The sequence below is a fragment of the Ctenopharyngodon idella genome, chromosome 13 (genome assembly GCF_019924925.1).
Source record: "Ctenopharyngodon idella isolate HZGC_01 chromosome 13, HZGC01, whole genome shotgun sequence".
NCBI lineage: Eukaryota > Metazoa > Chordata > Actinopteri > Cypriniformes > Xenocyprididae > Ctenopharyngodon > Ctenopharyngodon idella.
In genome coordinates this window covers 6,609,909-6,623,756 of record NC_067232.1, presented here as the reverse complement: position 1 = coordinate 6,623,756, position 13,848 = coordinate 6,609,909, and the positions used below count along the sequence as shown (strand labels likewise).

The 13,848-nt window shown below is 36.7% G+C and overlaps 1 protein-coding gene across 10 annotated transcripts in view; it reads right to left on the bottom strand.

Annotated features, from left to right (window-relative positions):
* The window catches only part of atrnl1a (attractin-like 1a), a 243,238-nt gene that overhangs the window by 202,966 nt on the left and 26,424 nt on the right, over positions 1 to 13,848 (bottom strand). For all 10 annotated transcript variants that reach the window (XM_051916269.1, XM_051916266.1, XM_051916265.1 and 7 more), the window contains 4 exons: positions 6,471 to 6,554; positions 5,905 to 6,018; positions 4,092 to 4,220; positions 3,782 to 3,990 (listed from right to left, as the gene is read on the bottom strand). In XM_051916269.1, the coding sequence (XP_051772229.1) occupies positions 3,782 to 3,990; positions 4,092 to 4,220; positions 5,905 to 6,018; positions 6,471 to 6,554 (536 nt within the window). The remainder of the gene's footprint in view (positions 1 to 3,781; positions 3,991 to 4,091; positions 4,221 to 5,904; positions 6,019 to 6,470; positions 6,555 to 13,848) is intronic.

Here is a 13,848-nt window from a genome sequence, read left to right as displayed (position 1 = left end):
CAAGACAAAATAATATGCTGAATAAATGGTTATAAAAATTGTAATAATAAAAAGTAGCAGTAAAAAAAAAATAAACATCGAGGTAAAAATTTGTTGTTACAAAACTATGAATTACTGCAAAAAAGCAACCAGACTGTAGCAGGACAGATCCAAAAATGATCCAACAATGCCACCTAGTGGTTAGTAAAAACATCTCTCTAAATGAAAAACAAGTGTAAGTTCACGTCAAGCTTTGCTGGGTCAGACTCTTTTCCAGTGATCTCCATCATAAAGACATTAAAACAACAACATATCATATTAGAATCTCAATAACATTCCACCAAAAAGATGTCATTTCTTTTCAAAATCAAAACTTTGTCATATCTGGGCGTGCCCTACATAGAAGCTGAGAATGCTCTGGATACCCAAGCCATTCGTGGACTGGCTAATTAATATTAACACTATAAATTACTATAAATTCCATTGTTTGAGGTGTACCATAAAGCTTACATGATAAAATGTTGGTAATACTAATACGTTTGTAACTGTCCGTCATTTATTTATTTGCCAAACGACGGTAACTTTCCATAACCATGAATAATTTTCCATGACCATTTTAAGTTAATCCATGTTCCAGAGGATTAAGTTAACTCAATTAAATATTTCAATTTTCCACATCCACCCGAAACCGTTTACCTTAAGGAGTTAGAAGTACCATAACTACTGTACTGTCCTCGCTTAAGACATCAGTCAGACAGCGGGAATGGAAGGGAGATCGAGCGGGAATTTCCGCTTGCTATTTGGGGAATGAACCCAGCGCTATGATTGGCCGAACTCTTCTTCTTTTGTTGCTTGATTTGAGTACTGCGCGTGCACAGAGGCATCACCAAGGCTGTGTCCGAAAAATGCTGCCTTCGGAGGACACATATCAAGGTAGGAAGGCATCAGGCACGTCCGAATCCAACGTTAGCTTCACTTCCTGTTTCATGAGATACCTTCATTAGGGCTGCGTTCCACTCCACTTTTAGACACCCACTCGCGAACTTCCCTAAGCACTTCCCCTCGGAGGAATCCCTGCCGCCATTTTCAAGTGCGTTCCACTTAATGAAGTGGACAAGGGAAGTTTATATGGACCATAGACTGTAAAACGTCACCCGATTTCTGAAGAGCATTTTTGAAGCGAAAATGAGGCCGATGTCCAACTTAGCTGCGCGTCACCGCACGTCACTCCCGGATAACTGAAAATGGGCCAAAGAGGCGGGACGTGGTTGGAACTGAGGCGACTGCTTGCTGAAACCACGCCCGCCTAGCGCGACATGATCATGTTAGCAGGCTAAATAAGATATCTATCGATCTTAGACACTATCTAAAATATTAATATTCTAATGATATAACTTGTTATATGTATTAGTTAATAAAGATAACAAGATATATCATTAGAAAGTTCTAAAGGTGTACTGTCAATCTACAGGTCTGATGCTCCAGCATCAGTAACGTTCATTGTAATTTGTGTCATGTGTGCAAATAACAACACGCAAAATCAAATGGGACTTCATACCTTTATAATGAAATAGCGATCGCGAGATGAATCCAATCCGTGGCACTTGGGTAAAATGTCCATGAGTGTCCATTGAAAAACAAAAAAACAGTACTTTTTGTCCACAAAAGCGTTAAATCCATGAATTATTGATATATTATCCATTGTTTGCATCACATTTCTTCTGAAATATCTGTTCTCCATCATCGTTCTTCAAGATATTTTGCAACCTGAGCAGAGTTTATGTTGTAAAACTGTATATCGTATACATTACTGTCACAAAATGAGCCCGCGTCCAAAGAATAATTTTTCAAAATGCAGCAGTTTTACTTATATTATCCAAGCAGTGCTGTCGGAGTTTTATATCCTTCTGCCATTGTCACTGTAGTAAATCTCACGAACAAACTTTTAGCCAATGCCACGATCCAACAACGTGTGTTCTGTTTATCTTCCGCATGCAAGCACATCTATCTGTCTCGAGTCTCGATCATTAACGCAGCAAGCCGCCCATATTATTTTATAATTGTATAAAATAATCCCAAACAATAATCAGAGATGCCAAATTCAGCGGCTGGAATTAGCTGAGGTAAAGTGACGGCTCACAGACAGCCGCGGCAATTCACCTGTCACTCAAGTGACCACGCCCTTAATAATGCAGAACTTTAAGGCTTAATATAATTTAAACGGATGAGTTATAAAAAAATTCCCCCCCCCCCCCCCTCAGAGTTGTCATGAAGGGCAAAATTAGCAGTATAGACCAAAACCACAATTTGATCCAGGCTGTAAACATGTTTTATTCTGCTGTAAATTTGGCCATTTTAACATGGGGGTCAATGAGATTCTGCTCTCTTTTGGAGCCTGTCTCTAGTGGCCAGTCGATGAATTGCAGTTCAAGTCACTTCCGTATTGGCTTCAAGAGAAACTCAGGGAGGTTGCCTCTTGGATATGGACAGACCCTCACTCCCTTGATTTTGACCGAGGGAGCGAGTCTACTTCATATGTACACTTCAGGCAGCTCCATATACCACAACGCAACACGATTGTGACGTCACCGCATATCGCAATTAATTTACACCATCACAAACAACTTTATGATATATTATTATTCTTTTTTTAATATTCAAAACAACACAAACACACCTATATAGATATAGAAATGTTGCATTAAACAATTTTGTAAGGGAAAAAAATAAATAATAAATCAACTCCATAGCGGATTTTCAAATGATCAAGGGCTTAAGACGTTCCAATCAGAAATCAACGGGTGACATCACGGACACTACGTCCATATTTTTTACAGTCTATGGTTCCAATAGGGGTTATGAGCAATCTAACTTCCATATTCTGTAAAACATATCAGATCGCTTCCGGTTTAGGTCTTTTATATGTGCTTCATGAAAAAATTTGGTGTTTTATTGCGTTAGCGAGGGAAGGGCATAAAAAGACGAACTGGAACGCCGCCCTGATCGATTTTTGAAGGCAGCATAGATGTATCCTTCGCTGCCTTTGATATCCCAAAATCCTGTGCATTCCATTCTGTGATAGTTGAGCTAGAAAAATAAAGATGGTGTCCGAAAGTTGCGTTTGCTCGGTCAGTCTGTGTGTAAATGTACATTTTTGACCAACATTTTCAATGTTTGATGTCATTTCTAGCGAGAAATTACTACTGTAGTAATTAAATATTTGTTTATTTCTCACCAACGCTCGCGCTATTTTGTTGTAGATCATTAAACTGTTACGCTGCCTCAGAAGTCTGTCTGAAATCAATTGTGAGGTGCCTTCATGCACAAACGCTGCCTTACAAGTCATTGCCTAATAAGGCAGCGTGGCAACAAGTCAGCTGCAGCCCAGGTTTTTGTGTAGTTTAGAGTGACAAATCCGACCAGCGTACTTTGAGGTCAAAATACGTATCCGCTACGCAAAATGCATACAAGTTGGCTGGTCTGGATTCATTATGATTTTGTTACTAATATATTTGTTTAGGTGACTGGAATATTCCATGTATATGCCATCATGGAGTTCTGGAACTCTAAAATTTTAAAGAAAAATGCACAAATGTACACAACCGTTCAAAAGTTTGGGGTCGGTTATATTTTAAATGTTTTTGAAAGAAGTTGTGCTCACCAATTTATTTGATCAAAAATACAGTAAAAAAAAAAGTAATACTGTGAAAATGTTACAGTCTAAAATAACTGTTAATTTATTTCAAAAGTGTATAAATACAGTACTATCATAAAGACATCTGAACAATTACTGGCAACTCACCTTGCCAGCTGTCATTGCAGACGCAGAGCTTTTCTCCGGTGAGGTCACAGTATCCACGGTCAGGACTGCCACAGTCATCCCAACAGTAGGGAATATCACAGGCCTCACCTTTCCAGTAACGCTCACACTCGCAGTAAACACTGCTAGAGATGGAGTTGCCCGTAGTACACCTTCCATGACCTGAACAGTTATTAGGACAGGAGTTTATCCTGAAAAACACAGCAGGGAGAGAGTGATCAGGACAATAAAAAATTATATTTAAAATAAAAAAAAAAATCTGAAAGCATTGTCACTGTGTAACGATACTCACGAATAAAAGATGTTGAATCCTGTAAGATTGTAGGCAGCATCACTGAAAAAGTGCAACAATGCGTACCCAGATGTGGTTACCACCTCTGGAATGGTTTCATTTCCTTTTGTTTCTGGGACAACCAGGCCACTGGATATGCAAGAGTATGACACACAAATCAGAGAAAAAAACTTCCTTCCTTTGTGTTCACATGTTCCACTCAGCATGAGGACAGCTGCTGCTAATCAGACAGCATCAAAATAAATCTCTATGCTCTTAACTGTCCAATATTCTTCAAATAAGGAAGAAGTTAATCTCACATTCAGTGCTTCAGCACAACAAGCTGGGACTCTCAGACACACCACAGGACATAGAGATGTGATGGACCAGATACCGTACACCAAACTCACACATACACACACACACACACACACACACACAAAAGTACACAGCAGGTATCTGAACACAAGGTTCTTCCCATTAAAAAGGAATAAGAGATAACACTTCAAAGGAAGAAGAAAATGAGAGAGTTAAAAGGATGAGAAAAGAGAGAAGCAAACAGACTGATTTACATTTAATGTGACAAAACTAATGTAACGTCTAGATTTAGGGGGCATATTTCCTAGATATTATCCTTAAGAGAATGTGATTTTTTTCCTTGATATTAATGCATATTAATAGCAAAGATCATTGTGTTACTTGCAGCATTATATGTGTGCTAGTCTCTGTTTCTTATAGAGTGCAACAGTGCCCGCCCACGTTTTCAGCAGCCTTGTTTCCGGAAGGATTTTTTCCATTCATTTTTTTCCCATAGGAATTTTTTTTAAAAGTCTTCATACGAGTTATAAGCCATGAACCAAGCCAACCAGCTATGAGTTGAATCACAACATTACAAACTTTGATTTGAAGCAAAAAAGTATTTGAGAATCAGAAAAAAAAATACAAAAGTGCAAGACTGACTTTAATGAGGGAAAGAATTACAATTCCCTGAAGTATTGCAAATTACATAATCGAAATGGAGAAATACACAACTATTGATTTAATGATTTTGAAATATTATATAAACCCTATATATTTTTTTCCGTTTCTCTGATTGTTAGAGATTTTTTTGCAGAATCATAGGTAAAGTTTTTTTAAAAACACGATTATTTATAAAATAAGTTAAAATATTGTGCATTGATGGCTTCAAAAAAAGCACATATCATCGAACTACCTTATAGTTCACGGTAGGACCAAATTAGTACAATTTTTCCACAAATAATTTGTTTAACCTTATTTACTGTAGTCACAGATGATGTTTACCTGCAAACCATTCACCAACTAAGGTCCATATTCCGATTAGGCCTTAATTCTGAAAAATATTTTTACATGCTCCACAGAGATATTGGTATTTATTTTTTGTGCACATGGGAATCAGCATATTTTAAGTATATCTTTGAAAAAACTAAGATATGCACATTTTTGTCCATTTTTATTTCATGCCATTTATTACTCTGCATTCTAGTAATTTTAATTAAAACATTCATCCTTTTTCTTTTCCTTAATGACATGGGTAAGCAGAGGTTAACACCCTCGCTACACTTTCAATTGAAAAATTAGAATTATATAACGCCTAGGGAAGAGAAGTCACAAGTTCACAATGAAAAATATGCAAAAATACACATTTTCAAGCACACTTCATGTGTGAATTGGTCTGATTTGATTCTACCGTGATTGGTTAAAGTATATGTAATATGCTCTGTCTTAGGAATTTTGCTTGATATTATGAAATGACTAGGGAAGTTTGTATCTGCTGTGTCGGTGTGTGTATTACAATGATTCCAGTCCCACTCACCTAAACACAGCTACCAAAGGTGCGTAAATCGAGTCTCCATCAAAGACATACATGTGATCCCAACTGCACTCTGTGGCAAAATGGTTGAACCTCAACCTCAGCACAGCATTTGGGCTAAAATAAAAACCGAAAATATATTCATTTGACACTTAATAATAAGAGTAACGAGAATTGTATTTCAACCATGGCAACTCTCAGAATAGTTTTAGCATGTTACTGAATATGGTAATGTTAATGTATTTGGTCTTGGTGGACTAGATCTGCTACACTGCTGCTACAGAGCAAGTATGAACTTGCTACTGCTAATAGATATACAGACACGCTGCTGTGAGCATGTAAGATATGCTGCTGCTGCATAAATAGACATGCATAAATCCTGTAGCAGATCTAGGCAGGTGGAGCTGGGGGAGGTGTAGGGTTTCAGATGAATTTCAATAGCGTGCTGTAGGGCTAGCTTACAGCAATACATTTTTTTTAATTCTAATTTGTATGTTGCTTTGAACAAAAGCATCTGGTAAATAACAAATATATATACTGAGAGACTAGATTGACATAGTGGTACTCACTATCCTTCAATGAGCCAAGTGCATTTAGTCTTGTACTTGTAGTTAACTGGTCCATCAGTGAGTGATCCTGATGACTCTGTCAACCTGACAAAGAAAAATACAAAGATAAATAAATATCTCAAAATGGCCTTGTTGAAAGCAAAGCAAGAGAGAATATGGTACAGTATATATGTACATTTTGACAATTAATTTGTATTTCAGTTGAACAATAAACTACAGTATAAACTCCACATCATGTATGCATGATTTAAGCACAATAATACCTGAATAAAAATATTCCTTCCACCAAGAGTTACCATCACTTTCAGCTAATTATTATATTAGGAAAACCTTAAAATGTTGAATTTTAAAAAACACTACTTAAAGGCATACTTGAATTCAAGCATGTTTGATATTAGATGAAGTGTGTGAGATTAGGACTTGAGAAGATTAAATGATTAAAAAATTACTGACATTTGACATCTTGACTGCAAAGTCTGCCCAGTAAAATCCTTCATGGTGCTACAGCATCCAACGTCACCATAATGAAACACCATCCACGTGCACCAACAAACTGGCCATGTGACATTGGCACAACCACCTGCTCCTGATTCATCCTCTTTCCCTTTCACCTCATTTTCCATCCCTCCTTCTCCAACACAGAAATGAGGGCCATAATCCCAACGGATTGAAGCAAAAAAAAATAAAAAAATACTCATTTGTCCGAGAGTGGAGGGGGGCAAAGATCAGAATATTACTGCACAGTAAAGAGCTGGTCACAGAAACTGCACATCAGTCAAGAGATCAGCTTATCTATGAAAAACCATGTTTATCACAAAACACTAGAGGTGAAGATCACCAGCAGAAGCAGCAATCAGGGCCGTTTCTAGGCAAGGGCGAACTAGGCAGTTGTCTAGGGTGCTACCAGATGGAGGGGGCGCCAATGAGTGCCAGTGAGAACACGTTAACATAACGGCACTGTATTTTATCAAAAATTCACCACATGCCAAGCACATTTTAGCAGCTGAATATTAGCATTTGAAAGTAATAATATACCAACATCTATCTCATATGAAATATTTTAAAGAACCAAATCATTATCTAATCAATGCATCAATCGCCATTTTAGCTGTATTATATCCTGTAAATTGAATTTAACACACCTCATTAAAGCCTTTGTTTCATTCACATATTTATAGGGCAAGGTTTAAGAAATTCATATTTGTGTAACAAAAAGGCATTGAGTAAGAGATAATCCACGGCTAGCTGTGCATTAAACGATTTTAATGCACGACGTGGTTGCTTCAAAATTGTTTAATGCACAGCTAGCCAAGGATTATCATGCTTATACCATGGTCATTTGCTAGCATTGACAACTTCAAGCTGTTATTAATTTTTTCAGTGCAATATTTGCCCAGAAGGGTAAAAATGACAGTTACTTTCATCAGTTATGGCTCGCTAGCTTTCTGCCCACCTTGAATCAGACACAGAGATAAAGTAGTCTGTAAGATTACATTTATTTGAATTAATGAATTATGAAAAAAAAAAAATTATTTATTATCAAGACAGAAAGAGAGAGATGTGTGTGAATTACCTTCGTCTGTTCAGTGTCTCTATTAAAAACAAAGCTGTGAGTTTAATTACTTCAAAACCAGCGATGTTACCCCCTCGTTGCTGAGAAATATAATTTAGTGATTCAGCAACGAAGCTATTTTATTAAAAGTCGCAGGGCAGTGTTGATAAGTTTCTGTGCTCCTGAATGTTTCTGTGTGAGCGCAGCGTTAATTTCGAGTGACGTATACATGTGTGTGATTCAATGAAAACAGGGATTTCGCCTAGGGCAGAAATCTCTGGCAGCAATGAGTCACAGCATAAAGTAATGAACAACTGGCACAACAAATCAATGAATCCCAAACGCAGTGGACACATAGTTTTCTTCAGTAATGACTGACGACCACAAAATTAAATACAAACATTATGACTTCTGTTTTGAGCATTCTACAGTAGTGAATCACCCATAACCCTTGTTTTGAGGTATAGTGGCTTTTTCATAACCGCTACCAGAATAGACACTCAAAGTTTATGTTTTCAAAAATTTTAGGAAATTATTCAACTCTATGCACTGGTGTTTGACATTTTATGAAAAGCTATATTCTCAAACTTACATAAACACCACATAATTGCCCATTAAAAAATAAAGATACAGTGTGAAAATACATTTTGTTTTATGTTGCAGAATGCATTTAACCACAGCTTGATTACAGGTTATATACTATAAAACTATTTTCATGTATTTTAATATTACTCTTGTATCACAATTTGATTAACAATCATTTTTCTATTATATCTATGTAAATATTGATGCAAAAAGCCTGTGACCATGTCAGTCACACCCTGATTATCCCCTAGTGCTTGTGTTTAGACTGGGCCTGGCCGTAGTAAAGCAGGAGCTCAAATGGAGGACAGAAAGTGATTTTAGGACAGGGGCTGAGGCAGATGACTAGAGAGCCTCAGGCTAGCACACCATGGCACTATAAACAACAGACACTCCCCTATAATAATGAAGAAAATGCATCTGCTTGTTTTGGAAAACAACAACTGAGAAGGTATCTTTGTCTTTTAAATTTTTAACTGTGACTTGGTAAATGAATTAATATTTCACCAGGAACATCAGAAAAACAAAAAGGAAGTTTTTTTTTTGATTGCTCAACGATCTGCGTAACATGGAAATAGAGACTGTCTACTGATATTACAGAAGAATTTCCTTGTTTGTTACTGGAAAAAGGTAAAAAGGTCATAAAGGACTAAAATTAATTTTACAGAGACAGATGTACAAAGAAAATAGAGAAAGATGTACATACCAACATGCTGCATTAAATCAACATACTTTCTCTTGATCTTATTGTGAATAATTCATCCATCCATATTTTTAATTTTTTTTTATTTTTATTTGACATCATTTTTAATCAAAATGTCATAACTCAAAATGTTATTTAGTCAGCCTAAACCCTGCTTCTTTCTTACAATCAACTGCAGGATTTCATTCAGCCAGTTTGCCTCTATTCAATCAATAACCAATTGATAGGACCCTGCCTACAGTTTTTTTACTTTTCAATTTCACTTGGATGTACACTAAAAAAATAATATAGAAAGAATTGCTGGTACAATTTCTAGTAAAATTCACAATTAATTACAAAGAAACAGGAAGTAACACATTGAATTAAATAAGAGATTTAGAAGTAGAAACAGTATTTTCATATAAAACTTGCTTCAATAATCTTTGTTTCATTTACAGTTTTTTTACACTCCACATCCATCACAATATGTAAGAAATGATCTGTCGCTACTTTCATTACATCACAATTTAAAAAAAAACACACTAATAACCAGTAAGGACACAAGAATTTCTTTCCCCAAGCATTCTGCCTTATTAATCTTCTCTCCTCCACTCACTCATGTGTCATAAACTGTAACCTACTTTCACTGCTGTCTGGGTCAGGATGGACAACCTGGATTCTCCTGAAATATTTCCTATTGTCCAAGGTGACTTAAACACATTACAAAGACTCAAGGCACCCAGAAAGTGATGTACACTGGTCCACAAATTACAAACATACTGTATTTCACCCCAAACAAACATAATTAGGCAATTAATGTCCTATTCTGCTCAGTCACAGAACACACAACATCCTTCTGAGCTACAACCATGAGTACCTCAAATATAACTTGCAACATTTACAACACCTGAACTCTCTGAGAACAAAGACCACTCTCAATTAAAAACCCTTATTGAAATACAGCAAGGCCTACTTGTGAAAAATATATAGCAACCCAAAGAGACAGCGGCTGCGTCTGAAATCGCATACTCTCGAGTAGGTACTTATTTTGAACAAGTCATTACTTCACTACCACTAAAAAAGTATGTTCTGTATGAATGTGTATAGTATGAATGTAATCTGGACGTCGCATCAACGCCATTCACAAATCCTCCCCCATGGCCTCATGGGATAGTAAAGTGCCCATCGTTTGCACTCTTCAGAATCTCTGAACTAGGTCAACCGGGTACTTTTTGCCTGCTCTTTCAGTACTGTGAATTCGGACATACTTTTGTCACATACTGTTTTTCGCCTACTATATAGTAGGGACGTATGCAATTTTAGATGCAGACACAGTCTGGCTGACTCCGGGATAACAAAATGGAAGGGATCAAGCTTCAGTATCTCAGGGTTAGTATGAATCTTCCTGGAATCTCCTCACAATAGTTGAAATAGCTTAAATACCCATAACATTAATATCTGTAAAGTGTCTTGAACTGCACAGGAATGAGCTAAGCCACAGACCCATGCATATCAGATAACAGTGCTTTATTCCCCATTCTTCTTCTCTCAGTTAACCCACAAACATTTGTAAACTATTTAAAAATGCAGTGTGCCCAAAATACAAACCACATCTGGCAAAAGGAGACAATAATCAACCCAAGCTATTTCGCCGCAATGCCAGAAATGTAAAGAAGTCAATAGTGATGTGTTTGTTTGAAACAGTTTGGAGAGAACATCGAAAGATAGGTTAAAAACGCACATTTGTAAGAATGTGAATCCACCTTTAAGCACCATACTAGATAAAGAAGGGGCACAATAACATTTTTTTCTTCATTAGCTGCAAAAACCTCATCTGCAAATGATATTTTACTACAGTATAGGGGAAGAAATTTCATAATCAAGACTGTAGCTTTAATCACGACATGGAATTTTTTATATACTGGTAAACATTTTGCAATTGTCTTGATTCGGACAAGTCAGGCCTACAAACAATACATCACCACAATCCTATAATACTAATGAAATAGTGCAAGGTTACACCTAACAATGAGACCCTTGAGATAAACAAACAAACAAATGTATATACATACATCCACGCAAACTACATTTAACAAATGTGTATGTATTATTAGATTATGATTAAAACAAAAGGGCTAGTGAATGTCCATCAGCACGGCATGATCTCATCTTCAAGACAATGCAGAGTCCAAATCTCAGCTATAAAAGCACTACTGTTACACTAAAACAGCACTGCCATTCTAAATGGAGACTGCGTCACTCTTACAAGAGGTGACAGGACTATTCTTAGACTGTTTATTGTAGGATGGGAACTGTAGAATTAAATGGGCACTTGGAGACACAACATTTTCATTTTTGTGGTTAACAAGTGTCTGATATGCCCTGTACCACATCGTAAATGTTTTTATTTGAGACATTCCAGCTCTTGCAACAGTTTTTCCTTTGGAGCATTTACGTTAAGGGAGACAAAAGATGTATGTGCTAAAAATAACACTTGTTTCAGTTTCCATGGTGGGTGGGGGTTTTCTGAAGTTAAGGAGCAAGGTGTTTTCTCTAGGCTTGGGTTGTTGCAGTCCAATGTATACAATAACAAAATATTGTATATTTGTCTAATTTTATTGGTCCGTAAACAATGCAGAAGTCATGAAGGTTGCAGACACGAAGATTACACAGACTAACCGAGCTGTATCGCTAAACACAGCTTACTCACAGATTATCTTTTAAAGTTATTTCAAGCTCATTTTAATTTGATTCAGATGTGACTAACAGTACTAATTTTGACCCATTTGGGCCGATTTGTGGACTGGCTGTGAACACAGACAATAACATTAAGAGGGTAATCAGCCAATTACAGCAACATGTGTTTTGCCAATATCCTCTCAGATTCACACCAGTGATATTTTATGTCGCCCACACACTACACAATTTTAGTCCTTTTTTTCTGCAGAGTTCACTCTTCAGCCGGAACTCGACTTGTGTACAACTGTTACTGTAAGCTAGTGATTATAGTTTATAAAAGTTATAAACAAGGATATTTTTCTTACAAAAATGCATCACTTCGCTTAAGAAGGCCTTTATTAACCCCCTGGAGCCGTATGGATTACTTTTATAATGGATAAATGCGCTTTTTTGGGCTTCAAAATCCAAGGTACTATTCACTCCCATTATGAAGCTTGGAAATCCTGGAAGAGCCAGTATATTTTTTAATATAACTCTGATTGTGTTTGGCTGAAAGAAGAAAGTCATATACACCTAGCTTGAGGGTGAGTAAATTTTCATTTTTGGGTGAACTAACCCTTTAAGGCTTTGTGTCAAAAAGAAAAACAAAAGAATACATTTACATCTCTTTACAAACACCCCTATCGAGAGATATTTAGCTAATTGTGTCGCCCACACCATACATAACTTCCAGTCATTGGACTGCTGTTCTTTTCACATTACAAAACTGTCTGTCATCGACAATGTCAGTTCCAGTCAAAACACATCACCCTTTCTGCAAGATTAAATATAGCCTGTGTTATTGTATAGTGTGTTGATATCCACTGCTTGCACACTGATCCACTGTGGAGACCTAAAAATGAAAGAACTGGTCATTTTTCTTAAATAACCTTGACCTACTGACACAGTCCTTCATTAAAAAAATGAAAAATCACTCGTGCTTAGAGACAATGGGATCAGCAAAGGCAGAGATTGATACTTTTTAGGTCTCTAACGTATAGTCATGGCTCGTCAGTTTTCCACCATCCATTCATTCATCTACAGAGCAAGGGATGAAAACCCCACTAACCTTTTACATTACAACCACAATAAGGTCAAGAGAAAGTTAATAGAACCCCACAATGGCCAAGCCTTAAATGGTCTTTCAATGCTACAATCCTTCAGAGCTGGACGTGAAAGATCAGAGTGTGACGGTCTCATGACTGAATGCACATTTAAATATAGACCAAACCGTGAAATAGTTCATCTTTCAGAAGCCTAGAGAGTTGTTTTAAGGGGGTCTTTTAATGCTGCAGCTGCATTGCATTTGACATCAACTTGCTTGCTAAAGGGATTTATATCTGTGAAGAGCAACAGCGCAGACTAAACAAATCAGATTGTTTCCCCTAATGCAGAGATGTCATTTTTGATGGTCTGGTTTGACAGCTCAACCTCACAGCCTAATTTTTTTTTTTTTTTTTTTTTTTTTAATGCAACTGACATTTGAGTTCAGAAAAGAAACACATCCAACCTTCCTGGGGAAACATCTGAAATGACATTTACATTCTCTTCTTGATCTGCCATTTGTGATACTCATTCATCAACTCATAATGTGTACATTTTATAAATAACATTTTGTATTTTTAACTGCTTCCTCTATGATCAAATCTTGCCGACTTAAAGGGATAGTTCACTCAAAAATGAAAATTCTGTCATCATTTACTCATCCTCCTGTTTCTCCAAACCTGTATGACTTTATTTTGCGCAACACAGAAGAAGATATTTTGTAGAATGTTGGTAACTAAACAGGTTTCCATTGTAACATGGGGCATTTCTCAAAATATCTTCTTTTATGTTCCATGCAC